Here is a 25,827-nt window from a genome sequence, read left to right on the forward strand (position 1 = left end):
CAGTGTCAGAACACTGACTGTGACATGGACTTCCGATTCTCAAAGTTATTTCTGCACATGTGCCTTGGAGGCCCATATGGCTGGGAAAAAAAAAATTAAAGAGAAGGCAGCCACTGACATCTCTATTCCTCTGAGTAAATGGAAACAATTACAAGAGAAAGTAGCTTCTAAAAGGAGCATGGCTAGACGGTTACCCAACATGAGTCTCCTCACCTCCTGCAAGGACAGAATGCTGCCCTCACAGGAGAAGACTGGAATCACTCCTGTCAGATGCTAAAACATTCATGTCCCACCAACACAGTATGTACCACTCTTCATTCCACTGCAGGTCTCATGGTAACCCTGCTGTCAGTACCATCCATTGCACACCACTTCTAATCCCTGTCCAAGTCACCCTCTTTCCATTTCTTTGCAGGTACCGTCAGCATGTCCACTACTTCTGCAGTGGCTCTCCCATAAACCACCATTTCCACCTCTGAAGATAAGAATACTGAGGCCTCATCAGCAAGGCTGCTTCTAAGACTATCCCCCAGCTCAGATATTGTCACCCTGTTGGGAACTCTGGGCTTAGAAAGTGTGGGATCACAACCTGTTGAGCCCCTTACTGCAACAGCTCTGCACCTGACCTAGGAAGAAACCGGTGGCCACTGGCACTTGGCGGACTGCCAGAGACTGGGCACCGTCTCAGTTCCAGATAGGAGAGAGGACCCTGTGGTGTTGGTGATCAGGAACTTTGTCCACATGCACAGAGAGGAAGAGTAGCAGCAGACAGGTACGTGAATACAATGGTTCTCAATACCCAGCAGCTGCAGTGGGGCATCAAGTTACGTGACTGTTAGGTTATCTCCATCGTTAGGTTGGCGGCTGCCATAGAAACCCTGGTCCAGCATCCTCAGGCTGCACTCCATCCCACAGCCATTGGTCCGCAAGACCAGAGGTGTGGCAGCAGGGTGATAGGGAACTTGATGTACATTCCAGATGCCCCTTCCTCAAAAGGAGACAGGGCGGTGGTACCCATCCAGAAGAGGAACCACATTCAGACTCCTCAGAAATCTCCAATCAGATCAGGTCCTCCATCCTTCCTGCTCTTCCGCACCCCACCCCTTGGAAGTTCACGCTATGGACAGCTAATTTGCATGTGGTGTCAAGATTCTTGGCATGTCTGAGTCATCCAGACACAGGTGCTTCTGAGGTCACCCCACTGAACCTCAAAGGCCAACTAGTCCCACTGGTGAGCACTCTCCCTTCATCTCAGCTGAGGGACCGGGAGTGCATTAAGAAGAGGAAGAGGGATCTTTGGTGTAGCATGTGTGACAATGCATTGTACATTATTTGGCAATTTTTTTTTATAAATGGCAACTACTTTCATTTTACACAAGAACAGAATCTGAAACAAAAACAGAAATATTTGGAGAAATTCAGCAGATCTGGTAGCATCTGTGTAGAGAAAGCAGAGTTAACATTTCAGGTCTCATGATCCTTCTTCTGAACTGGTCTGTGTCCTGCCTGAGTTTAATGTGCTTTCCCTTTAAACACCCTCACATCAGATGTTGCAGCCCCCTCCCTCACAGGTCAGGGCACCTATCCCACAGACGCTGACTGCAATCACAGTCATTTTCTTCTCCATTGCGCCCTTTCAATTACTAGGGTGATAGAAGGTGACAGCGAGTGCTCTCTGATAAGTGGCTTCCTAATTTTGCTTCTACCTGTCACTGAGCCCTTCAAATTCCTTTCTCAGTTGGCCTTACCATAAATGCCATAGGCTTTGCAGCTCCTCAGGTCCTGACCCAATCCGTCTACATGTGCTGAAACCTGCCCACCAGCACCTGGCACATAAGGTGACCCTGCTAGGTATGGCCAGACAATGAAGCCATGACTCCCTTCCCATGCCTTTAACCACATCCCTTTCTCACAGGCACTATTGTCTCCATTTTTCCCCAGCTTACAGCTCCCAGCAACCAGTCCTGAAGAACAATTCATCAGGTCTCCTACCGTCGTGGCCCCCTTGTTCCCCACCACTAACCTCATTTCCTATAAGTTTTTATGGAAGGACCCAGTGGCCCACCTCTTTGAGCAAACTAACTGGCCAGCCCTAGATGAGAAGTGCCCAGCTGGTGGCTTTCACTAGTCCAAACACCTTAACCCTACCATCCTGGACCATCCACTATAGAACCATAAGACTGATTGTGGCCTACCCCCGGGACTGTAAATATATGCTCCCCATCCCCGTCACCCCAAAATGGGGTCACCCCACTGGATGCTGGTCCATGGCCAATCCACTGGACTAGTATAGGAGGCTGCTCTTGACTTACTGTACCTCAACCACCAATGACTGAAGGCTGCCTTCATGGACTTCAATGAGGACTACTCCTTCAATGAGAGACATGGCTGCCTGCTTGCTGTACAGTGTGTTCAACGTGTGAGCTGCTGTCACCTGGTGCAGGTGATAGATTGACATTGCACACTGCTGTACAATAAGATGCACACCCCTTTGAGTAAGAACTGCTGTCCAGCAAGGCATGCTGCCTACTTGTGCCACTGCATTAAAATCATGGTGAGGCAAGACAGGGATAGTGTGAGCATGCATGTGAGCACTGAGTGAGTGAGCTCTAAGGGAGCATGTAAGCAGGCTGAGATGTAGCCTGGTCCAATCCATGAGCTGGGTCCTGTCCCTGGATGCCCAGTGTCCCTGGTGAAGCCTTTCAATGAGGGTTGCCAGTATGCCCTGAAATGCAGATCTATGGTCCCTGAGTAACCTGCATGCTAGCGGAGATGTGCCATGACAGGTGTGAGGGGTTGGAAGTTTTTTGACGCCAATAGCTATAAATGAGGCAGCATGTAGGTGGTACCCATGGTGGATGCCCTGAGGTGCTGCTTGGTCATTTTGTAGCCAATGGGAGAATGAAGTTTTCCACAATGGGTCCCGCTATGTTGTGTTTTCTTGCCATTTATCTTGTTTGGCAAGTTTGGTAAGACAGAAAGCCCAAAATTAATGAGGCAAGTTAGGGCTGTTAAATACGTTGTTAATGAGCAATAATTTACCCCAATTGGCAGCTCACTGCTGACTAGAAAGAAACTTGCCTCATCACTTTTCAAAGTATAAAAGATGGAACAAGATGCTCTCAGCATAAAGAGAGTCCTCGCTGGACTGTGGGCGGCACGGTGGCACAGTGGTTAGCACTGCTGCCTCACAGCGCCAGAGACCCGGTTCAATTCCCACCTCGGGCGACTGACTGTGTGGAGTTTGCACATTCTCCCCGTGTCTGCGTAGGTTTCCTCCGGGTGAATTAAGAATGGGCACTAAATGTTGACCTTGCCAGCAATGTTCTCATCTCATGAACAAATAAAGAATAAAACAATGTCCAAAGTTGCCCAAGATGGAAACATCTTCAACCCTAAAGCTAAAATTGCAGATAAATTGAGTAAACTGAGTAAAATACCATGGAACAACTCAACAGTAAAATGGAGTGAAGCCACCACCTCCAAAATCCCTGTTGCTGTAAATTTCAACATGAAGTTAGGAGTCTGAAGCTGGGGTCAGGCTGCATTTACACTCCAATGTCATTATGATGGAAAATGTTTGCAATAATGCCATTGTCATAGTGAGAATATAGGCAAAATTGGGTATTGCAGATGCTGGGGAATCGATTCAAGATTAGAGTGGTGCTGGAAAAGCACGGCAGGTCAGGCAGCATCCAAGGTACAGGAAAATTGACATTTCAGGCAAAAGCCCTTCATCATAGTGAGAATATAGCCAAAAGAATACATGGTAAGCATTTAAGCAGCATACATTAATTTCAACTCATCCATTTTTCCGTTATAAGAGCTCACTATGACCTCTGACATTGCTAGCTCTCTCTTTGGACTGAAAAGACTGAAGTTTTCAGAATGAAGTGACATGAACTCCATGCAGACTTCAAAGAGAATGTTCTTTCCCATTTTGGAGTAGGAATCCCAGCAGTACCTGTCAGGAAACCTCGGTATGTATCTTCTCAGAGCCAACTTGGGCCTTTTCATTTTCCTATCAGGATGCAATGTTGCCAAGCCTCATGTCGGTCACTGTTCTTGCATGTAAAATGAAATGCTGTGCTGGAATGGTGGCTGTCATATGAAAGCACACAAGGTCTGTAAGGTCAACCTTCTCTCCTGACACTCCTGCTGCAAGTCAGACAAGTTACAACCATGCAAAATAAAGTGGCAGTTGAGCTGATTTTATTTAGGAACTTTCCCTTCAGTATAGCTATTTGATAAGAATCAAGTATAACTCATTAAAGATTTTAAAGATCTTATTTGCCCAATTCATCTAGCGTAATCAGACAATTTCTGATAGTTTACTTAGACTGCTGTGCACCACATTGCTGCAGACTAGAGAACAATGGCAACGCGCAGTGAAAAAGATGATACCGGATCATATTTACTGGAGGTTAGATACTTTATTTTGTCATACTGAAGATATGTTCCCTAACAATTTCCAGTGCAAAAGTAATTTGGTTTCGAACACAAAATGGTGATCCTTTCAATCTAAGGTATCAGCCTCACAAATACACAGTGGGACATTAATGTTTTAATGTTTTACCTTGTTTACCTGAAGCCAAACACTTGATTAGAAATATTAATTCACTGAAATAAAGTAGTATATCTCCATGGCATTACTTTTGTTGATTCTTCAGAAAGATTGAGCTTGATGCTTGTTTTTCTCATTATGTCACAAAAGCTCTCTTTCTCTCTGCCCAGCTGTTTTTCTCTTAACCAATGTGTTATATCTATGTGATATCTGGAGCCTCCTGCATTAATTTTCTGTCAACCTGTCTTTCTTTGTTGATCTTTCCTATCTTGCGAATTTGTGTTCCTCTGTCTCTGTAACGTCTGCAAGATTGTTGGGTGCGCATTGATTTTTCTCTCAATAGATATCAGTGCTTTTGTGGTTTGTACTCTATTTGACCTTTTTCTGGATGATCTCTGTTTCCCTTTGTGTCTGAGCTAATTATTTCTGTCATCAGAATCTCTATATGCTTCTTACTCAGTTTCTTACGAAACTATGTTTCTCAATGTAAGGTGAAAAGGAACACTTATGGAGCACTGATAATGTCCATACCTCTGGGCCAGAAGCTCTGTTCAAGTCCCCCAGCAGGATTTGTTGGCTGTGGAAGCATGCTGTTAACATGGCTAGACAAGTTGATTGTCAGCCTGGAATAACTTCTAATTTGTCCACACAGGACTTGGGACAGGAAGATGAATCAAGTCCCAATAATTGAAGCTCTGGGCTCTCGAGGGAGTCCACTTTGGTTGGATTGGGGCAGAGCATCAAAAGCTGGACACCAGGGAAAGGGGCAGCACCAGAACCTGTCTTTTCCCTGGTTTAAAGGCAGCTAATGAGGGCAGAGTCTCCTAGTGAGCCATTCTGAAGGAAGTAATGGCAAATCCTTAAGCTAATTCGAAGTACACGGCTCAGGCCTCAGAAACAAGAATGGCTGAATATCTAATGTGTACTGGAGTTCCTGTCACAATTCGTTCAATTGCTTAAGTAAAATTCAACTCATTTCAGAAACATTTTTTGGCAGTTGTTCAAATTTGATGCTCATGTTTACTAATCATACCAAGTACATTTTGCAATAAAACATTTTTGAGTCAGAAAACTGTGTCTACACTGGTTGCACCTTTGAGGGAATACTCTCTGGTTAAAGACCTGCATCACCACCACTTCTCAAGAGCATAAACAGAGCAACTACGTTGTACTTAAATGGCAGCACAGGCCTGAGGGACCAAAGGTCAACTTTTGCTCCTAATTTATGTGTTCAAAAGTAATTTGGGATGAGTAACAATGCTGGTTTTGGCAATAACACTTATAAGCATGAAAGCAAAAAAAAAATGATGAAAACATTAAGAACATCAAGGCAGGCCCTCACAGTACATGTCAAGTGGCATATTTTGTAAGTTGTGCAACCGGACATTTTAGATGTATTGAACATTGAAGAAATAAGAGCTCTTTCTGGTCAGAGGACCTTTATTGCAGCTTGTGCTCCAGAAACTAATCCTCGAACTCTAATCTATCCCATAGAAGCTAAGCCCCTCCTCTGGATTTGTTTCACTACCAACAAGCCAAATTCAATGACTTGTTCAGCCAATGAAAAGGGCAGCAAGGTTTCATTGCCCTTGACCAGTCACAGAATGATTACTGTGTAGAAGGCCATTCCCCCATTTTATCTGTGGCAGGTCTTTGTGAAAGCAGCTCAGTTAGTCCCATTCTTCTGCATTTTCCTTTAGTCCTACCCAGCTACTCTTCAAAGAATTATCCAACATTGTTCTGAAAACTCCAAATTAAACTGCCTTTACCAAATGCTAGGGCAGAGCATTCTAGATCCCAACCTTGTATGAGCTAAAACAGTTTTGCGTTTAGTACTTTTGCCAACCACCAAATTCCAATATCCTCTGGTTCTTAACTTTACTGCCGATGAAAGGTTTTCCACCATTAGCTCTCTCCAGACATCACATGATTTTGAACATCTCTATTAAACCTCCTCTCCATCTTTGCTTCTCCAAGGAGGCCTCTGCCAGCTTCTCTGAACATGGACAGATTAAACCTGTGATCTGTCCTTCCTGATGGCTGGGGTGATCATTATTATTACCACTTGAGTCTTTGTTTGCTCTGGGGCTGGGTCATCCAAAAGCTAGCCACAGAACTGGTAATAACCTCTTGTAATGTCAACAAACAGATAACTTCTCTGCCATCTCCTTTCTAAGGTGAGTCATTGCCTGTGGGACATTATCTTTTTTGGTGGTGCATCAACTTTTCAGCCTTCAGTTTATTGTGCTTTTCATTCTGTTCCTTCTTTCATTCTGTCCTTGTCTGCCTTATTAACAGCAAGTCGGTGTAAAAGCAGCAAAACACCAATCAGGATTGATAGGCTGACAGTAATTGTACCTGACCTGTGTTTGAGTAAAAAGTGAGGTCTGCAGATGCTGGAGATCAGAGCTGAAAATGTGTTGCTGGTTAAAGCACAGCAGGTCAGGCAGCATCCAAGGAACAGGAAATTCGACGTTTCGGGCCAGAGCCCTTCTTCAGAATATATCAGAGCCCTTCCTGATGAAGGGCTCTGGCCCGAAACGTCGAATTTCCTGTTCCTTGGATGCTGCCTGACCTGCTGTGCTTTAACCAGCAACACATTTTCAGCCCTGACCTGTGTTTGGTCTTGTTCACATGACTACAAATATCTGTGTGCTGAAGATCTGATCCCGATATTAAACGTTAAAAAAGTTGCTGAAACAGAGTCATTGCAGGAAATTCCCTTATGATCTCTGTACTTTAGGGGGCAATATTATGATTTAAGGTTTTAAGTACAGGGCTGGAATTACAACACACAAAATCCAGGAAATTTGAATCTAGCACAATTATGTTTCCAGGTTTTATTTTTCTTGATCATTTATATCATGTTCCCAGACTCTAGATGCAAATACACAGGAAATCTCCCCTTCTCTCACCACCTTTGTCCTCATTTGTATATTTTGCCATCCCAATCTCTAAATGTTTTGGAATGGGTTCCAGCAATCTGTTGTCACCATCTTAGCATCTATCTGCATCTATTCCAGTCAGATATTTAATTATTTATCATAAATTATGCACACAGGCAGTGAGGAATATTTAATATTGAGCTGACGAAACAGCAGCATTGGATTTTAGGGAAGAAGGTAAAATATCTAAGATTAGGTGAGCAGACAATAGCAAGAAATTTCAGCAAGCAGCAGAGGCTTTTTTTATTTATATAGCAGGGAGCAGACAGCACCATTAAATTTTAGCAAACAGAAGGGTAATACATTTATTTATACTCCAGCAAACAGACTGCAGTGAGTTGTAGAAGGAAAAATGAGCAGCAGAGAACATTTAATATTTATATCTAGGAGAACAGGCAGCACCATTAATTTCTTGGAACTAACACGACAATATATATTTATCTAAAAGGAGCAGAGGCCCTGCTACAAGGAGTGACAGTTTATTTGTTTATCGAGGAAGAAACTACCACAGCAATAAAAACGTAAGGAGATTTCAAATTTAATATGAAATTAATTTGAGGATGGGGACTTATTTATAAAATGGATAAAATATATGAAAGATAAATCACTCGCCTTGGCGAGAGCAAAAAACAAATGGAGACCTGTTAGGAACTTCTTCAAATTGTCATTGCAGTGATCTCAACCTGCATCTACATTGTCATGGGCAAGAGGTTACTTAGGAAAATTGTCATTCTGAATAGTTGTGTACTTTCTTAGCATTGTAACTGGTTGCCATAAAAGTGTTACAAAATGTCATGACAACAGCAGCAAGTTTGTGTATATCCATAATTCAATCATACACATAGATGGGCTATGGTCCCTAATGAAATAACTGTGAAAGTAATTTCAAAAAAGCTTATAAACAATTAAACATTAGGATATTTGTAGTGAGGTAAAATGCAAATGTTTGTAAAATATGTTTGCCATCTGCTTATAATTGGTCTATAATGTTCTCTGCTAAACACAGATGATTAAGCCACATAATTGGTATTAGCTCAGACCATGTCTTGAAGTCACACAATTATATTGTTGTAGTCTATCATTATCTATGATCAACAACCATCATTATCTGTGCAATGTAAGCACCTTTACCTGTACTAAGCTCGTGATAAAAAAGCAATGAAGCAACATTTTAAGAGTAAATATAATCCGACTATTTCCCCAGTTAATTTGTGTCCTTAAATCCTGACATATGCCACATCGTCACAAGGCATTTTCTAGGTAAAAGTGAAGGGAAGTGGGCGATTCCTAAACATTTTCTAATTCTTGTCTGTACCAGGACAGATGATTATATGCAACTGCCTTGGGCTAATTTACCTGTGGTCTAGCCCTGTGAAGGAGCATTGCATCTTATCCCATCATGGGACTCATGCTGAAAGACAAGCCATCATCTGGCAGTTTGTTTATGCAGCAGTGTCATGAGACACTGCATCATCCTGATGTAGTAAATCTGCATTAAGAACCCATCAGTTATATTAGATTGCCATAGTTCATCTAATTCAGCAAGATTTGCTTTGAAAATTCAGTATTCTTTGGTACACAGCTTTCAAACACAAAAGTTGATTCAAAAAAATCCTTGGATGTCGAGAGTAAATACTGCTCAGTGTAACTCCAAATCCCACATATGGGCACAGTGGATGACTTTTTGTGACTAATATTATTTAAAATATAGCGAATGCTGCAATGACAAACAATGTCTGTGACATGTTTGCTGTAACCTCTGAACTTTATGCAATTATATCACAAAACCTGTGGGAAATCGCAACGGTAGGATTATTTAGCTATTAAAAAAAAAACATTCCACAATTGTAAATTACTTAAAACATCAGAATATAGTAAAAACACAATTTTAAGAATGTCTTATGCATTTACAAATGCTTTTAAGTTCGGCAAATAATTGAGCTATCTACTCTAAGCAGCTTTGTTTGGGCATAAGAGACCATGGAGACGAGTGAAGGGAAATTTCTACTTGAGCTGATACTTACAGGTAATATGAGTAGGAATAAGCACTCCTCCTGCCATGCGTGAACAGTTGAAGGGATAAATGGATGGGTAAGCAATGAAAGGGAGAAATAAGAAAATAAGTTATTAAGGAGTTTGCACAGTAAAAGTCAGGGGATAAGGATTATACAGATAATGACAAAGTCACCTTGAAGCTCGTTGCCACAAAAGTGCAAATAACATGTCAAATACTGAATTAATAAATCTATGTTGTTTAGCTGTCTAACCACAGTTTAGTTCTTTCATTTTACTGACAATAATTTGAAAGGGAATTATAAAAGGACTAAAAAGGACTGCAATCTGTCTTATGTTAATGCCTTTGGAAAGCTTGATATCTTCATGGCTATACTATTCTTAAGGATTGTTTAAAAATCTGTCCAAGAATGGACCACAGAGATCATGAAAGATTAGGAATGAAATCAATCTCAGACCTAGTCCTGTTACATCTCCTGAAGAAAATAAAAATGAATGATTCTTCATAGGATTGCACAGTGTGTGAGGTGAAGATATTGTAAGCAAATTGCATTAACCCAAAGAAATCTCAAAGGTAAATTATGCATTCCAGTTTGGAAATATCTTACCATGAATAAAACAAAAACAAATTAAAATAACTAATAAACAAAGGATTATTAAGTTTCAAAATGCAACTACTTTGTAAAGGCCAACATCAAATTTGCCTTTCTAGCATTTGCCAAAATGACAAAACTGTGCACTAATCGTAACATTTTTGTGATATACTTTAACAATTCTGAACTAGACAGTGTCTGTCATGGGAAAGAATGATGCATCATCTCATTGAAATTCCACTCCAGCTCGTCAGCCCCAGAATAACATTCTATGAAGGATACGATGATCTACTTGCTGGCTCACTCAACAGTGAACGATGGTTTGGAATTGAGTAGACTTGGGTGAGGCAGAGGTAAAAGGAAATAAAAAGAATCTGTACAACTGAGGAGATTTTCAACAAGATTATATCTAGTGTCAGTCCTGTTTATTTCATTTCATGTGTGGCGTTAAAATAGCTCTGAGTCATTTCTACCAGTAACCTTCTGTGAGTTGCATTAATGGTAAACTCTAGAGCTTACTGCAAAAACTGATTAAATCAATTCTTCTTCTGCACAATTATCAGCACAGTCAATTGATCTTCCATAAGCCACATCATTCATGATAGAATTTTCTTCCTCAGTTTACAGAACTAAAGCTGACTTAAATAAATGCAAATTCAATTTAGTAGTGTTTTGGAAAGCTACAGTACCATCAATGGGAATTTCTTTTATTATTATTCTCAGAAAATTATTTTTGTACTTTTGTATTAAGATTACTTTCCTGTTTTTGTTGTCTAACTGAAGGCAGAGGAACATTCAGTAACATATCGTTGTGGAAAGTACTCCCTCTTTAGACAGGGAAAAATAAAGGCTTATCAAAAACATCTTTGATATTTGATAAAATGTCTGTTTTATTGTGTTTAGAGAGCCTTAATTTGGTCTCTTGTCTCTGCTAGGTCATTGCAGTGTCAACAATTGTGACAAACACAGTCACCCTGATTCAAAGAACTGGAGCTATGATAGGTCTGAAAATAGCTTTCAAATCATCTGACCTTCAGAAAAGCAGATTACCGACTAGAAATGTCTCATTCGTCTGTTTACTACTTCTTAGAGTGTTCCCCATCAGGCATGCTACCAAGTGATCGAGTCAGGAGCGAGGCCTTAGTTAAATGCTTCATTTCAACAATAAATTTAATACTGTTAATTAAAATGTTTGATGAACCTATTGTATTCTACTACAGATAGAAGTGCATTGAATAAAAGTATTTTTATTTCTGTCTAATTCTCTCCACTTAAAATTATATGAATGCCTACATAACGAAACATAAAATATGAATATTTCAAACTTTTTATTTTTGTTATGATTTCCATTCTTATGTCTCCTTCTGCCATGTACAATTCTTTCAATTGAATTGATAACAGGTATCCTTTGAGCAGGTCTCTGCACTCTGCTGTTTAATGTGGTCAAGGTGTCGCGTAAATTCCTTGGAGTGGTTTGTGTGGCCATTTTCCCAACTTCATCTAGAAGTTAATACCAACCCTCAAGTTGGTATCTCCCTTTGTGAGAGTTGGCATCAACAAGTCATTGTTGAATCAACTATGGGCATGAACCTAGAGGGCCTTTAGATAAGGCACCACATATTAGGTAAACTCATATTGATGCACAGCATGGAAATAGACCCTTGGTCCAACTTGTCTATGGTGACCAGATATGCTAACCTAATCTAGTCCCATTTGCCAGCATTTGGCTCATCGAGATGAATAATGTTGTAGGATACAGAGAGACATAGATAAGCTGCAGAGCTGGGCTGAGAGGTGGCAAATGGAGTTTAATGCGGACAAGTGTGAGGAGATTCACTTTGGTTGGAGTAACCGGAATGCAAAGTACTGGGCTAATGGTAAGATTCTTGGTAGTGTAGATGAGTAAAGAGATCTCGGTGTTCAGGTACACAGATCCTTGAAAGTTGCCATCCAGGTTGACAGGGTTGTTAAGAAGGCATACAGTGCCTTCTTTTATTAATAGAGGGATTGAGTTCTGGAACCAAGAGGTTATGCTACAGCTGTCACAAAGTTTGTGAGAAGATTTGTAGCTCGGGTGCTTGTTGTTGTGGTTCTGTTCTCTGAGCTGGGAATTTGTGTGGCAGACGTTTCATCCCCTATCTAGATGACATCCTCAGTGCTTGGGAGCCTCCTGTGAAGCGCTTCTGTGATCTTTCCTCCAGCATTTGTAGTGGTTTCAATCTGCCGCTTCCGGTTGTCAGTTCCAGCTGTCCAGCCAGGGAATTCCTAGAGGCATGGCACACATCCACAGATTCAATCAATAAGCACATCGACCTGGACCCAATATACCATCACTGCAATGGACAGCTGGAACTGATAACCGAAAGCGGCAGATTCAAACCACTACAAATGCCGGAGGAAAGATCACAGAAGCGCTTCACAGGATGCTCCCAAGCACTGAGGATGTCACCTAGACAGGGGACGAAACGTCTGCAACACAAATTCCCAGCACGGCGAACAGAACCACAACACAGCTGTACAAACCTCTGGTGCGGCCGCACTTGGAGTGTTGTGTACAGTTCTGGTCACCACATGTTAAGAAGGATGTGGAAGCTTTGGAAAGGGTGCAGGGGAGATTTATTAGGATGTTGCCTGGTATGGAGGGAAGATCTTACGAGGAAAGGCTGAGGGACTTGAGGCTGTTTTCGTTGGAGAGAAGAAGGTTGAGAGGTGACTTAATAGAGACAAATAAGATAATCAGAGGGTTAGATAGGGTGGACAGGGAGACCCTTTTTCCAATGGTGACGGCAAGCACGAGGGGGCATAGCTTTAAATTGAGGGGTGATAGATATAGGTCAGATGTCAGAGGTAGTTTCTTTACTCAGACAGTAGTAAGGGTATGGAATGCTTTGCCTGCAACAGAAGTAGACTCACCAACTTTAAGTACATTTAAGTCGTCATTAGACAAGCATATGGACGTACATGGGACAATGTAGTTTAGATGGGCTTCAGATTGGTAGGACAGGTCAGGTCAACATAGAGGGCAGAAGGGCCTGTACTGCGCTGTAATATTCTATGTTCTATGTTCATATTCCTCTAAACCCTTCATATTCATATAACCATCCAGGTGCCTTTTAGTGAATAAGATCTGAACAAGTGGTGTCGGGGGATAAACTGGGCTCAAGACATAAAGCAAAGCACAGAGTAAAAGGGTAGTTATTCACTATGGCAGAAGCAGGAATAGGAATCCCAGAGGATCAGTGCCGAGACTACTGTTACTTCCAATTTACAATGCTCATTCAGAAACTAAGAACATTATTTTTAAATTTGCGGTCAAATAATAAATTGGGGTGGGAAGTGCATATTCAATATGGAGGTGAGTGGATAGCAACAAATTATAAGGAGGTAGAAATGAATTTGCAAGATAGGATCTGGTTGCGGTGTAAGGTATCTCATTAGTTGACTGGAAAGTCAACAAAAGAATGACATTGCCTCGTGTCAGGAAGGTTGATGAATCACATGGGATCACATGACATGGCATCAATTGACAGAGGCGTCAGCAGGCGTCAGCTTTTGCCTAGAATTAAGGCCCTGGGGATGGAAGCCACATCCAGTGAGAGTTGTAACAACTTAGAAGCTAGCAGCTCTTGAGCTCATCAGCTCCAGAGATGAGGCTGTGGCTGTTGCTGGAGGATCATTCTTAGACTCCCAGGATTGTAGAGGTCCCCAGTGTAAATCCTGTCTCCAGGTAGTGGTGATGCCTAACACGAGGGGACATAGCTTTAAATTGAGGAGTGATAGATATAGGACGGATGTCAGAGATAGTTTCTTTACTCAGAGAGTACAGGTACTCAACCCATTATCCGAAATCCCAAAATCTAAAAAGATCCGAATTCCGAAGGTTTTTTGTGAAGTTTCTTTTCTCATTAACAAGGTTGTTTGGCATGCAAACAGTTAACCCAACTCCACACCCACTTGATGCATGTCACTCAGATGCAACATGGGAAGGGGCGTGGCCCAGCACTGGCAGGCCTCAATTCTGTCTCAGGGCCTAGAGTACTCATAGTGAGTCTGCTCATTGGTAAGATCTTTAAAAATTTCACCATCAAACTGTCACTTATTCTGAAATATGAAAAATTCTGAATTCCGAAAACCAGTTCATCCTGAGCATTTCGGATAAAGGATTGAGCACCTGTCGTAGGGGCGTGGAATGCACTGCTACAACCGTAGTAGACTCACCAACTTTAAGGGCACTTAAATGATGATTGAATAAACATATGGATGAAAATGGGATTGTGTAGGATAGATGGGCTTCAGATTGGTTCCACAGGTTGGTGCAACATTGAAGGCCAAAGGGCCTGTAGTGCGCTGTAATGTTCTATGTTCCATGCAGTGCTTGATGCCTCAAAATATATAACAACTAGTCTGTGTGAATTTGACAGTTGTCTTGTCAGGAATTCATTGGAATGTTGCCTCCTGAACCTCCATTGAAAATTTCACCCATTGTGTGTGTTTCCATTTGCTTGTATGAGAAAATCCAGCAGGGATCAACATAAGCTAACCACAAAAAAAAATCAGAGAGAGATGTGATCATGTGGAACTATTTCCACAGTTCAAAATATAGGTACAATCAAAAGGAGGGGAAATAAACATATATGGAACATTGAACTGAGAATATTGCTATCCAAGTTGGATGAGAAAAGGTGGGAGAAGTTTTGAGTGGACCTAAATCAAGATTGGATATGCTGCATATCTTATGTAATCTTACATCTTATCTCTGTGCAAAATCAGAAAACATCGCAAACAGTACTACATAGACACATGTGCAACATGCCAAATGAGAAACCACTGAAAAATGGCACTATTTCAAATCCTGGGAGTATCCTCATTATCTCACAACAACTTGTATTGGTGCTTTGGTGTAAGCAGCCATGTTTATATTCATGATAATAAACCAACACAGATGTCGACTTTTTTTTTGGAGTTTTTCCTGGGAACCTGATACACTTTGTGGTTTTAGAAAGTAGCATCATTTTGGGAAAGGGGCTGTTAAATAAAAGCAAATAATTATGTTTGAGCTTTTTTTGACTCTGTGCATCATTGGGCAGAAAGTAGATTTCCTATGTAATGAGTAGAAAATGAAATAACAGAAAGAGATTGATGAGAGATTGAGGGGCTGGAGAAAAATAAAGGCAAGTTTGGGATTTGCACAAAACAGGCTTATGGGTTTTTGTGGCTGTAGATTCCCTGCTTGTTAATACTTCAGCATAATTTTTTTCCCAAGAAAAGTACCATGATAAAAATCCAATCCTAAACATCACAGATTACAACAATGGTACAGTCTGCCCATGAAGTTACCTGAAATCAAATCCCAATCTAAGTCATTTTGGCTTTACAATTCAGTTCAGATCTTCCTCCAGTCATCATGTAGGCAGCAAACCTGACTTCCCTCAGGAATTCAACTCTCGATTATTGGGAGATTGGGGTAAAAATAAGTTTAATAAGCAGTAGAGAAAAGGTTTTTATTTGTAGCATTGCAACTTGCGATGGCAGTGGGTTGCTGATGGAGGTGGGAAATTAAACCTTGTCAGTAGATGTCTATTTTCATTATTGTCCTGTCTATAATGATATAGGAAACAGGTACATGTCGGCTGAAAGAATTTTTAACCTGCCCCTGGAGAGTCCCAATCCTGCCACTATCTATTTATTTTGCTTAGGGGCCATTATTATCCTAAGGAGGATTTTAGCTAAGTACTTAGTGAGTACAATTGAATGCCAAACACTTTCAAAGTGACATCTTCATCAAGGACAGTGCAAATGTTAAATGGTCATTAGCAAAACTGGCAGCACAGCCAATCAATGATTAAACACCCAGTAAAGCGTGATAGCCAAGGGAAAGAACCAGCTGGTTTAACAGAGAACCAGCTGGTTTAACAGAGAATCATTTATCTGTCACATTAAATTGACTTAAAATGTATTTGGTAGATTATACATTAGTGCAATTCAGTTCCCAGTTTCATTCACACAGATTTTTTAAAATCAATTTAAAGACTGAACTATGACTTTGAAGTACACTGTCTATTTGTCTTTTCACGTGAATGTTAAGCTTGGGCACTGTGTTTCAGAAAGAGCAAGGGGCTCTGTACATTTATTAAAGGTGTTATTCCTAGTAATCCACTGAACAATTATACTACAGGTGATGAGTGTTATTTTCAGGTCAGCCATTAGCTGCTGTGAATCATGCTCCCAAAGCTATTGCCAGAGTTGACATTTAAATAAATCAATTACAGATATTCAAATTTTGAAAGTAGGGGCTCTAGTATTTTTCTTTCAAAGATACATTCTAGTAGTGTAATGATTCTGCTGAAACCTTGATATTCTCTGCCATTGTATCTGAGCTACAGGACTTTGTTTCCTTGTAAGAAGTTAGCTTCACTGAATAATATGGCAAATTAAATTCACAACTTTAACTTACTCAGTGCTGCAATCCTATCTGTGACCTCGATTCTCACTGAGCACTCTCTGTGTTCAAAGGAAGGGGATTGTGGAAGTAGGTTCATAGCATTTGTTACAATATCAGCTCCCATCTCTGAAATACTGCGGGCAGTTTTAATTTGTAATGCCAAAATGTGTATCTCAGAAAAGAAGGGCTAATGCAGCCACGAGTGGATGTAAATTAAGTGGCTGTCCAGAGAGCGAGACCAATGGGATGTAATATCTAAAAGTGTAAAGAAATTTCAAACAAACTGAACTGTGACCTATTGTGACTACAATGATAATAAAGGCCTATTGATCTCCAGGCTGCCCCTGCTGATCTTGTTCCACAGCAGACACATCTTCTAATTTTTACTTTGAAGAATACAGAAGGACAGGGTTAAAAAAGTTTCAACTCTATTCGAGTGGACCAGTGAGACTGAATACTTTTGTGTATACCAGCCAAGATCAGAGTGTCAGGATGTTGTAGTGGCCACATTCAAAGAAATATCTTTGAATATAGCCATTCAAAGTCCTGAATATCCTCTAGCTACCATTTGCAAGTAAAGACCTTCTCTCTCTCTCTCTCTCTCTCTCTCACACTCTAAGTGCTGCCAAGCAGTTAGAAAGGAAACAGGATGACAAAGGAGTCTCTTTCACCCTGAATGTTTGAATTCAAGCACAGTGAAAAAGAATCAGAACAAGAGAATCTAAATTAAACTGCAAAACTAAGGGTCATGGAGCTGACTGTTCACCTCCCGCATCAACATTATAAGTTACCACCAATGTATTGGTAGCAATCTTCAACAATTTGCTCTTGAAGAACAATTCAGGTATTGAACCCTCTACCTTTTTGCTTTTTGCCGCTCGTTTATAACCTGTGTATGTGTATTGTGTTAGTAATTCCTCTTGCAGGTAGTAATGTATCAACTCAAGCATTTTGTTCATTCAAGAATGCGTGGCGAAATAACTCCTTTTAAAAGATAAGTTCATTTGGGTGTGTATGGGGTCGGTGGATAAAGAAGAGATGTAAGTTTAACAGTTTAAGGCAATTTGTCTCGAACTGTAAAGAATTGGAGAACCTCACCCAGCATCCTTTTGTAAAATATTATAGCTCCAGATTCTTGTCCAGTGCTTCTACTGACATTGGCTCTCCATTGGAAGTGCAGGATCAGTTAATTTAGTTTGTACCGTTTAAATATCGAGCAATGATCAGTGTTGTAGTGACATTTATTTACAATATATTATTAACCACTTGAATAAGAAAATTGAATGCATTATAGTCAAGTTTGCAGATAACACAAACCCAGATGGAAAGGCAAGTGGTAAGGATGACACAAAGAGTCTGCAAATGGATACAGACTGGTTAAGTGAGTGGACGACAACTTAGCCGATGGAATAAAGTACAGGGAGGTGTGAGGTTATGCACATGTGAGGCTGGCAGGAAGGACAGAAGAGCTGAATATTATTTAAATGGAATGTCACACCTGATGAGGTGTCCAAGAAGATGCAAATGGAGAAAATGTAATCTGAGCCTGTGAGTATTCAGACAATGAACATGATGATCAGAAATGACAGCAGACTTGCAGAGACACATATTTGCACTTTTCCACTTTCAAGAATATACAAGAGCATGGGTCAAAGGTGAGCTTCAGCCTGACCTGTGTGTGCTAATGGTCTGATATCCTCATGTGTGGACTAGAGTGCTGTGAGGGTCACAGTCCTGAGAACAGCCATTTAAATCATGCTTGCACTGTAGGTTAAAATAAAGGGAAAATGATTCTCAGCCAGCCACTATAAAATGGAATCAGGACAATAGAATTTCAATCAACTTGCAAAGCCAAAAATCTCAAAACCTACTGTTTAACAACCAATGCCAATGTATTGGCCACATCCACGTTTAACAGCGATAATGTTCAATCTTCAGCGCCACACAAACAATTCACAGATTGATCAATATATCTTTTTCACTTTTCATCTTTCTCAAGTTTATCTCTTATTTCTATTCTCTGAGTCTATGTATCACTATTTCTTCTCTTGTTTAGTAACTAATAAACTCATTCTTTTTGTTAATTCATGTAAGCTTAGTTAAATTGACTCCTTTTACATGCAAGTTCATTTGTGTCTGGGAGAAAAGTATCCACAAAGGAAGAAATCCTTTCAAAATTTACCTTGTAACAACCAACCAAGGGGGCAGGCCAATAATCAAAGGGAACCAGCTCACCCTTCTCAGCCAAAAACTTACTAGCTCAAGGTATCCTGTTTGGAACTGTAATAAACTGGGGACACTCGCTTAAAGACTGGCCCTCACAGATAGAACATAGAACAATACAGCGAAGAACAGGCTCTTCGGCCCTCAATGAGGCGTGGACCTGTGTACTATTCTCAGCTTATCCCCCTACACTATCCCATCATTATTCATGCGCTTATCCAAGTTTTGTTTAAATCTCCCTAATGTGGCAGAGTTAACTACATTGACAGATAGGGTATTCCACGTCCTTACCACTCCGAGTAATGAACCTGCCTCTGACATCTGTCTTAAATTTATCACCCCTCAATTTGTAGTTATGCCCCCTCGTACAAGCTGATATCATCATCCTAGGGAAAAGACTTTCACCGTCTACCCTATCTAATCTTCTGATCATCTTGTATGTCTCTATCAAATCCCCTCTTAGCCTTCCTCTCTCCAATTAGAACAGACCCAAATCTCTCAGCCTTTCCTCAGAAGACCTTCCCTCCGGACCAGGCAACATCCTGGTAAATCTCCTTTGAACCTTTTCCAATGCTTCCACATCCTTCTCAAAATATGGTGACCAGAATAGTACACAATATTCTAAATGTGGCCACAGTTCTAAATACAGCCAGTAATTTGAAAATTAAACATCCCTTCGGAAGAAAATCACTGTTAAGACTGATTGTAATGTTATTAGTTGAGAGAAAAATGTTGGTCAGGAAAATGTTATTTCATTCAATATTGTGTTCGATCTAAACAGACAAATGGACTAATAGTGTAATATGGACAAATGTGAGGTTTTGCACTTTGTTTGCAAAAACAGAAAGACGGATAATGCAAATTGCAATGATTGGGAAAGGGCGGTAAGGAAGTTTGCACTAAGACTTGGTTGTCTTTGTACACCAGTCACTGAAAGTAAGCTTTCTGGTCTAGCAAGCAGTGCAGACGGTAAATGGCATGCAGGCCTTTATAGTGAGAGGAATGGAGTTTAGGAGCAGGGATGCCTTGCTGACATTGTATTGGGCCTTGGTGAGATCATGTCTGGGGCACTGTGTGCACTTTTGATCTCCCTAGTTGAGAAAAGAAGTTCTGGCTCTGGAGGGAGAGCAAAAAAGGTTTACATCTGTACTACTGTTCTATATTTGATGTACCAAGCTGATTCCTGGGATGACAAGATTGACGTATGAAAAGAAAATGGAGTGGTTAGGATTACACTCACTGGTGTTGTGAAGAATGAGGGGAGATCTCATAGAAACCTATAAAATCTGAACAGGATTAGACAAAGTAATCGTAGAAAAGATGTTCCCGATGACTGAGGAGTCCAGAACAAGTGGGCACAGTCTAAGGATTTGGGGTAGTCCATTTAGGGCTGAGACTCTGTGTTTTTATGATTTAGATGAATCTTTTGAATGAAAATTAAACTAAAACAAAGAAAATTGGAGCATGAACACATCATTCAACCCTTTGAGTCTACTCCACCATTCAAGATGATCACAATTGATCATCCAACCCAGCATTCTGTTCCCATCTTTTCTCATAAACTTTGAACCCTTTATCCGTGAGAAATATATCTAACTCATTCTTGAAAACATTCAATGTTTTGGCCTCAACCAATTTCGATGGCAGAGCATTCCAAAGGCATACCGCTAACTGGGTGAAGAAAGTTTTCTTCATCTCAGACCTCAAGGCCTACCCTAGCTGCAGACTGTGACCTTCCTGCATTTGCCCTGTTTAGTCATGTTATAATTTTATAGTTTTCTATGAGATTCCCCTCTCATTTATCTAAACTCCCGTGAACATAGTCTGATTCAATCAGGTGTCTCTTCATATGTCAGTCCTGCCATCCTATTAATCAAGCTGATGAATCTCGATTGTGCTCTCTTCATAGCCAGAACATCCTTCCTCAGATAAGGGAGCCAAAATTGCTCACAATATTCCAACTGCAGTCTCACCAAGGACATATACAGTTTCAGCTAGACATTCCTACTCGTGTACTGAAATTCTCTCACTAAGAAGGCCAGCGTACCATTTGCCTTCTTCACCACCTGCTATAGAACAATGTCTACTGTCTTCAGTGCTCACACTGTGTCTGCATGACTGCTAATTCCATCAAAAATTGTTTTGCTACAATTCAATGTTATATTTCACCACAAAAGGAAATGTATGTCTGTGTTTGTAAGCAAATTAAGGCTATTAAATTGAGCTTGGCTTAGTATTCAATGAAATCCTACTTTGACCCAAACAACAGAATGATAATTATGAATCAAAATATCCATTTGTTGGAATACTATCCATACAGCAGTCTTGAAATCATACTCCCTGGGATGAGGATAAGTCCAGTATTTACATACATGCTGGTGTCCATTAATAGCAATGTTGAAAAAGGTGTAGGCCATTAAGCCACGTGATCCTTTTCTACCATTCAAAGATATCACAGCTGATTTGTCGCTGAACACCATATAGCTGTCTTTTGCCCGTACCCTCTGATACCTTTAGTTCACAAATGTTTATCTATCTCAGATTTAAAACTAAGAACTAATCCAGCATTCACTATTTGTGGAAGCGAGTTTCTAAATTTCTACCACCCTTTCTGTTTAAAAGTACTTCCTCACATCTCTTCTGAACAGTCTGGCCCAAAACTGCAGACTGTGTCCCATTGTTCTAAAATTCGCAACCAATGGAAATAACTTATCTTTATCTACTCTGTCTTTTCCTCCTAATATTTTGAAGATTTCAATTAGATCACCCCTTAACCTTCTGAACGCAACAGAGGACAGGCCTAATTTGTATAGTCTCTCCTCATAACCTAACCCCTGACATCTAGATATCATTCTTGTAAACCTACATAGTACTTCCTCCAAGGCCGATATATCCTCCCTAAGGTGCAGTGCCCAGATCCGCTCACAGGATTCCAAGTTGGGTTTAACCAGAGTTTTGTAAAACTGCAGCACAACTTCTGCATCCTTGTACTCATTTCTGTATAGGTCAATATTCCATGAGCTGTCTTGATTATTTTCTGTACCTGTGTGTGAAATTTTAAAGATCTATGCACCTGAAGCCCCAGTAAATTTGGATATATGATTTTCCGTGCCATTATCCAAGTCATCAATCAGTAATGTGAGTACTTGAAGCCCTAACACAGATCCTTGTGGGACACCACTGGTGACTTCCTGCCAATTTGAATGCTTACCCATTCTCCCTACTTTATGCCACCTGCCATTCAAGCAAGTCCCAGCCATGTTATTAACTTGCCCTCAATTCCATGGGCTTCTATCTAAGTTAACAGATTCTTATCTGGGACTTCATCAATTCTGGAGGTCAGTATAAAGAGCATCCATAAACATTCTCATGTCTACTTCTTCAAAAATTTCAATGCTGGCTCTCTTGATTAACTGATAATTTGCAAGATGTTCAGTTACCCTATCCTTGATTATAAACTCCAACAAACACCCACACCACAAATGGTAGGCTGAAATTTCTTGGATTTCCTCATTTGCCTTTCTTAAAAAGCAGAGTAGTACGTGGAATTTTCCAATCCAGAGGGACAACTAATTTATCTAGAAACTCTGAAAGATTATAGTTAGGGCATTTACAATGTGCTCGCCTTCTTTCTTTAACACTCTCAAAGGGAAACCATTAGGTCCTTTATCATATTCGTCACTCGTTAATTCCCTTAATTTCCTTATTAATGATGTTTAACCTACATTAATTTTATTGCGTCCCTGTTCCCAATCCACTAATAATTTCTTCAGGACATCTGGCGTGCTATTCTCCTTTTCTACTGCAAATACTGAGGCAAAGTGATTATTCAACATTTCTGCCATTTCCCCATATTCATTGACAATTCAGTCTTCAGTGGGACAACATTGCTTCTGACCACCAACTTTCCCCTAATGTAACCATAACATTTCTTCTTACTGATTCTGATGTCCCTGGCAAGATTTCTTTCATAATCCCTTTTAGTAGCTCTTATAAGCTGCCTTTGGTCCTTTGCTGGTGTTTATATTTTCCCATTCATGCAGGATCTGCATTGTATTTTTGTGAGCCCTTTTAGTTTCATACTATCCCTTATCTCTTTAGTTGTCCATGACTGTTTCTTTTTCTGTGAACTGGAACTTTTGCCTCTTAGGGATATAAATTGGTTTTGTTTTGAGTTAAATGTTTCTTTAAACATCCTCCACTGTTCTTCATTTGTTTTCCCCATTCGCAGATTTTCCCATTTTACTGTGTACAGTCTCTGTCTCATCTTGTTAAAATCAGCCTTACCTGAATCTAAAACTTTTGCTTTTTCTTGCTTTCAAGTGCTCCATTGAACTCGATCATGTTAAGATCACTATTTGATAAATGTTTATGCATAATTAAGTTACTAATTAAATCTGGCTTGTTACACCTTACTAAACCCAATATTGTTTGTCCCCTTCTTGCAGCCAGGACGTATTGCTCTAAGAAATTATCCCAACCCACACTCCAGAAATTCACTACCTTTGTGACAGGTGCTTGGTTGCCGTTCTCAATTTATGTTAAAGTTAAAATCCTACATTGATACTATATTGGATTTGTTACACATTTGCCTAATTTCTTCACTTAAAGAATCTAGTACTTTAGAGCTGCCATGAGGGGGTTTATACACAATATCTATTATAGTTTTACATCTTTTACTGTCCCTCAGTTCCACCAATATGGCCTCCACTAAATATTTTCCCCTCATTATAATTTTGTTTCTAATCATTAAGGCTATCTCCTCTGCCATGTTATCTGTCCTGTAAAGCTTATATCCTGGTCATTTCGATCCCAATCCCAACCATCCTGCAGCCTGTTCTCAGTAATGGCTGCTTTATCATATTCTACAATTTGCATTTGTGCACCCATTAATTCATTCCTTATGCTCTGTGCATTTGTAGATAGAACTCTCATTAGAACTCATACTCAGCACTGATGCTTTATTTACCTTTTTATTATTGCTCTCTTTTGTTTTGATCAATACACATGAATATAGTTTTATCATTCTCAGGCATAAATGAAGTATGATTCCTGGCTGTTTCTTTATTCTCTATCATGTTACTGGATCTGTACTGACTTCCTTCAAGCTCTCCCTGCCATTTACCAATTTAAAGTCCTTAAGACTGGCCCATTTAGCCTTTCTGCTCGGTCCCAAATCGGTTCAAGTGGAGCCTGTCCCAACAGTACAGTTCCCTCCTGTCCCAATGCCACGCCCAATGAAATCAAAACATTTTTTTCTTGCATCACCCTTGTCACCATGTGTCTACTTCCTTAATTTATTTATTGCTATACCAATTTGAACATGGCTCAGATAATAATCCAAAGATTATAACCCTTGAGGTCCTGTTTGTTAACTTTGTTCCTCATTCCTCATATTTCCCAAACAGGACCTCTTGCCTACTTTTGTCAATGTTGTGGATCCTAACATGAATTGCAACGACTGGCTCTTCTCCCTCCCACTCCAATATCCTTTCAAGTACCTTGAAATGTCCTTTACCTTGGCACCAGACAGGTAACACACCATGCCAGACTCTAGATTCCGCTTGCAAAGGATGCCCCCCTAATTAGAGAATCCCCTACCACTACCATTATCTGCCTGAATGGCCTCCTGTGCCACGATGCGGTGGTCAGTTTGTCCATCCTCCCTATAGTCCTTTCCCTCCTCCATAAGTACCCCATACCTATTGGACAAGGTCAAGAGCTGAGCCTCCTTCAATGTTAAATTTAGAACCTGCCTCACTTGTAGTCACACCCTTTTGTGCCTAACCACTGGCCAAATAAGAAGTACTTAACCCATAGGGTGTGACTGCCTTCTGAAATACAATATCCAGGCAGCATTCCTTTCCTTGATATGTAATGTTCAAAGCTCAGACTCTAGCTGAACCACGGTTCCTGAAGCAACGAACACTTGTTACAGATGTGGTCACAATGAGGTTCACCAGTTCCCACACCATGACTGGTCCTGCATCTCTAAATTATTTAATTTGTTTTCGATTTGTATTTTTATATTTCCTACTGGTCTATAGTTTTTAATCTGTAATATATTTCTCTAATTTCTCTAATTCTGGAGACAGATAATAAATCCACTTCATTGTGTTGCCAGTTAATGGGAATAAAGGGGCTAGTGGCCTCATTTTTATCCCTAATTTCAGGTCTGACACTGGCTAGATGGATATTTTGGGATTTGTAAAAGCTTGAGGTTCATGGCGTGTGAGAATGGCTGGACCTAGGATGTCAGTGTCTTTCCAGTTAGCTGCTGAATGGTTTTCCTGTATTGACAATTCTGCATGATTGAACAATTGACTCCACCCCTTCCTAGGTAAAAACGAGGACTGCAGATGCTGGAAACCTGAGTCTAGATTAGAGTGGTGCTGGAAAAGCATAGCAGGTCAGGCAGCATCCAAGGAGCAGGAAAATCAACGTTTCTGGCAAAAGCCCTTCATCAGGAATCTGATGAAAGGCTTTTGCCAGAAATGTCGATTTTCCTGCTCCTTGGACGCTGCCTGACCTGCTGTTTTTTTTAACCTTCACCCCTTCCTAAATCCCCTCCAAGATCACTGTCCTCCCTCAAACTTCATAGAAATGCAAATTTCCCAAACAGCCTCCAATGTACCCCAAACTTACCAAATCTATTTCCCAAGATCTCCAACCTCTGACACAGTGCCTCTTATCTCATCTCCCGAGGTGTCTGATTGTTAAATACCCCACACCAAATGTCAACTAGAAATAGAATCCCATACCCTAGAATTGGCCTTCCCATCCTGAAATCTGAAACCTGTAGACGCTCCTAGATTGGAATTGAACACTCCCTTTCAGCATCAGTACCCCACACACCCCTGGGCCAAGGTTCAGATCCTGCTGCGGGTTAGTCCACTTCACAATATTTACATCTCACTTTCCCCTCCCCCCTCCCACTCTGCTAACACCCAACAAGCATACACCCAATGCTGAATATGAACGGAAACTGCATTGTGAATCGAATGTGAAGTAGTTATGCATGAACATGTAATGAAACATTTTTACACC

General features: G+C 40.5%; 1 protein-coding gene across 1 annotated transcript in view; it reads right to left on the bottom strand.

The window, feature by feature from the left end:
- Positions 1 to 25,827, bottom strand: part of ptprt (protein tyrosine phosphatase receptor type T) — a 1,408,195-nt gene that overhangs the window by 259,605 nt on the left and 1,122,763 nt on the right. The window contains exon 16 of the mRNA XM_060836083.1: positions 9,534 to 9,563. Coding sequence (XP_060692066.1) covers positions 9,534 to 9,563 — 30 coding nt within the window. The remainder of the gene's footprint in view (positions 1 to 9,533; positions 9,564 to 25,827) is intronic.

The sequence above is a fragment of the Hemiscyllium ocellatum genome, chromosome 15 (genome assembly GCF_020745735.1).
Source record: "Hemiscyllium ocellatum isolate sHemOce1 chromosome 15, sHemOce1.pat.X.cur, whole genome shotgun sequence".
In the NCBI taxonomy this organism is placed as follows: Eukaryota; Metazoa; Chordata; class Chondrichthyes; order Orectolobiformes; family Hemiscylliidae; genus Hemiscyllium; species Hemiscyllium ocellatum.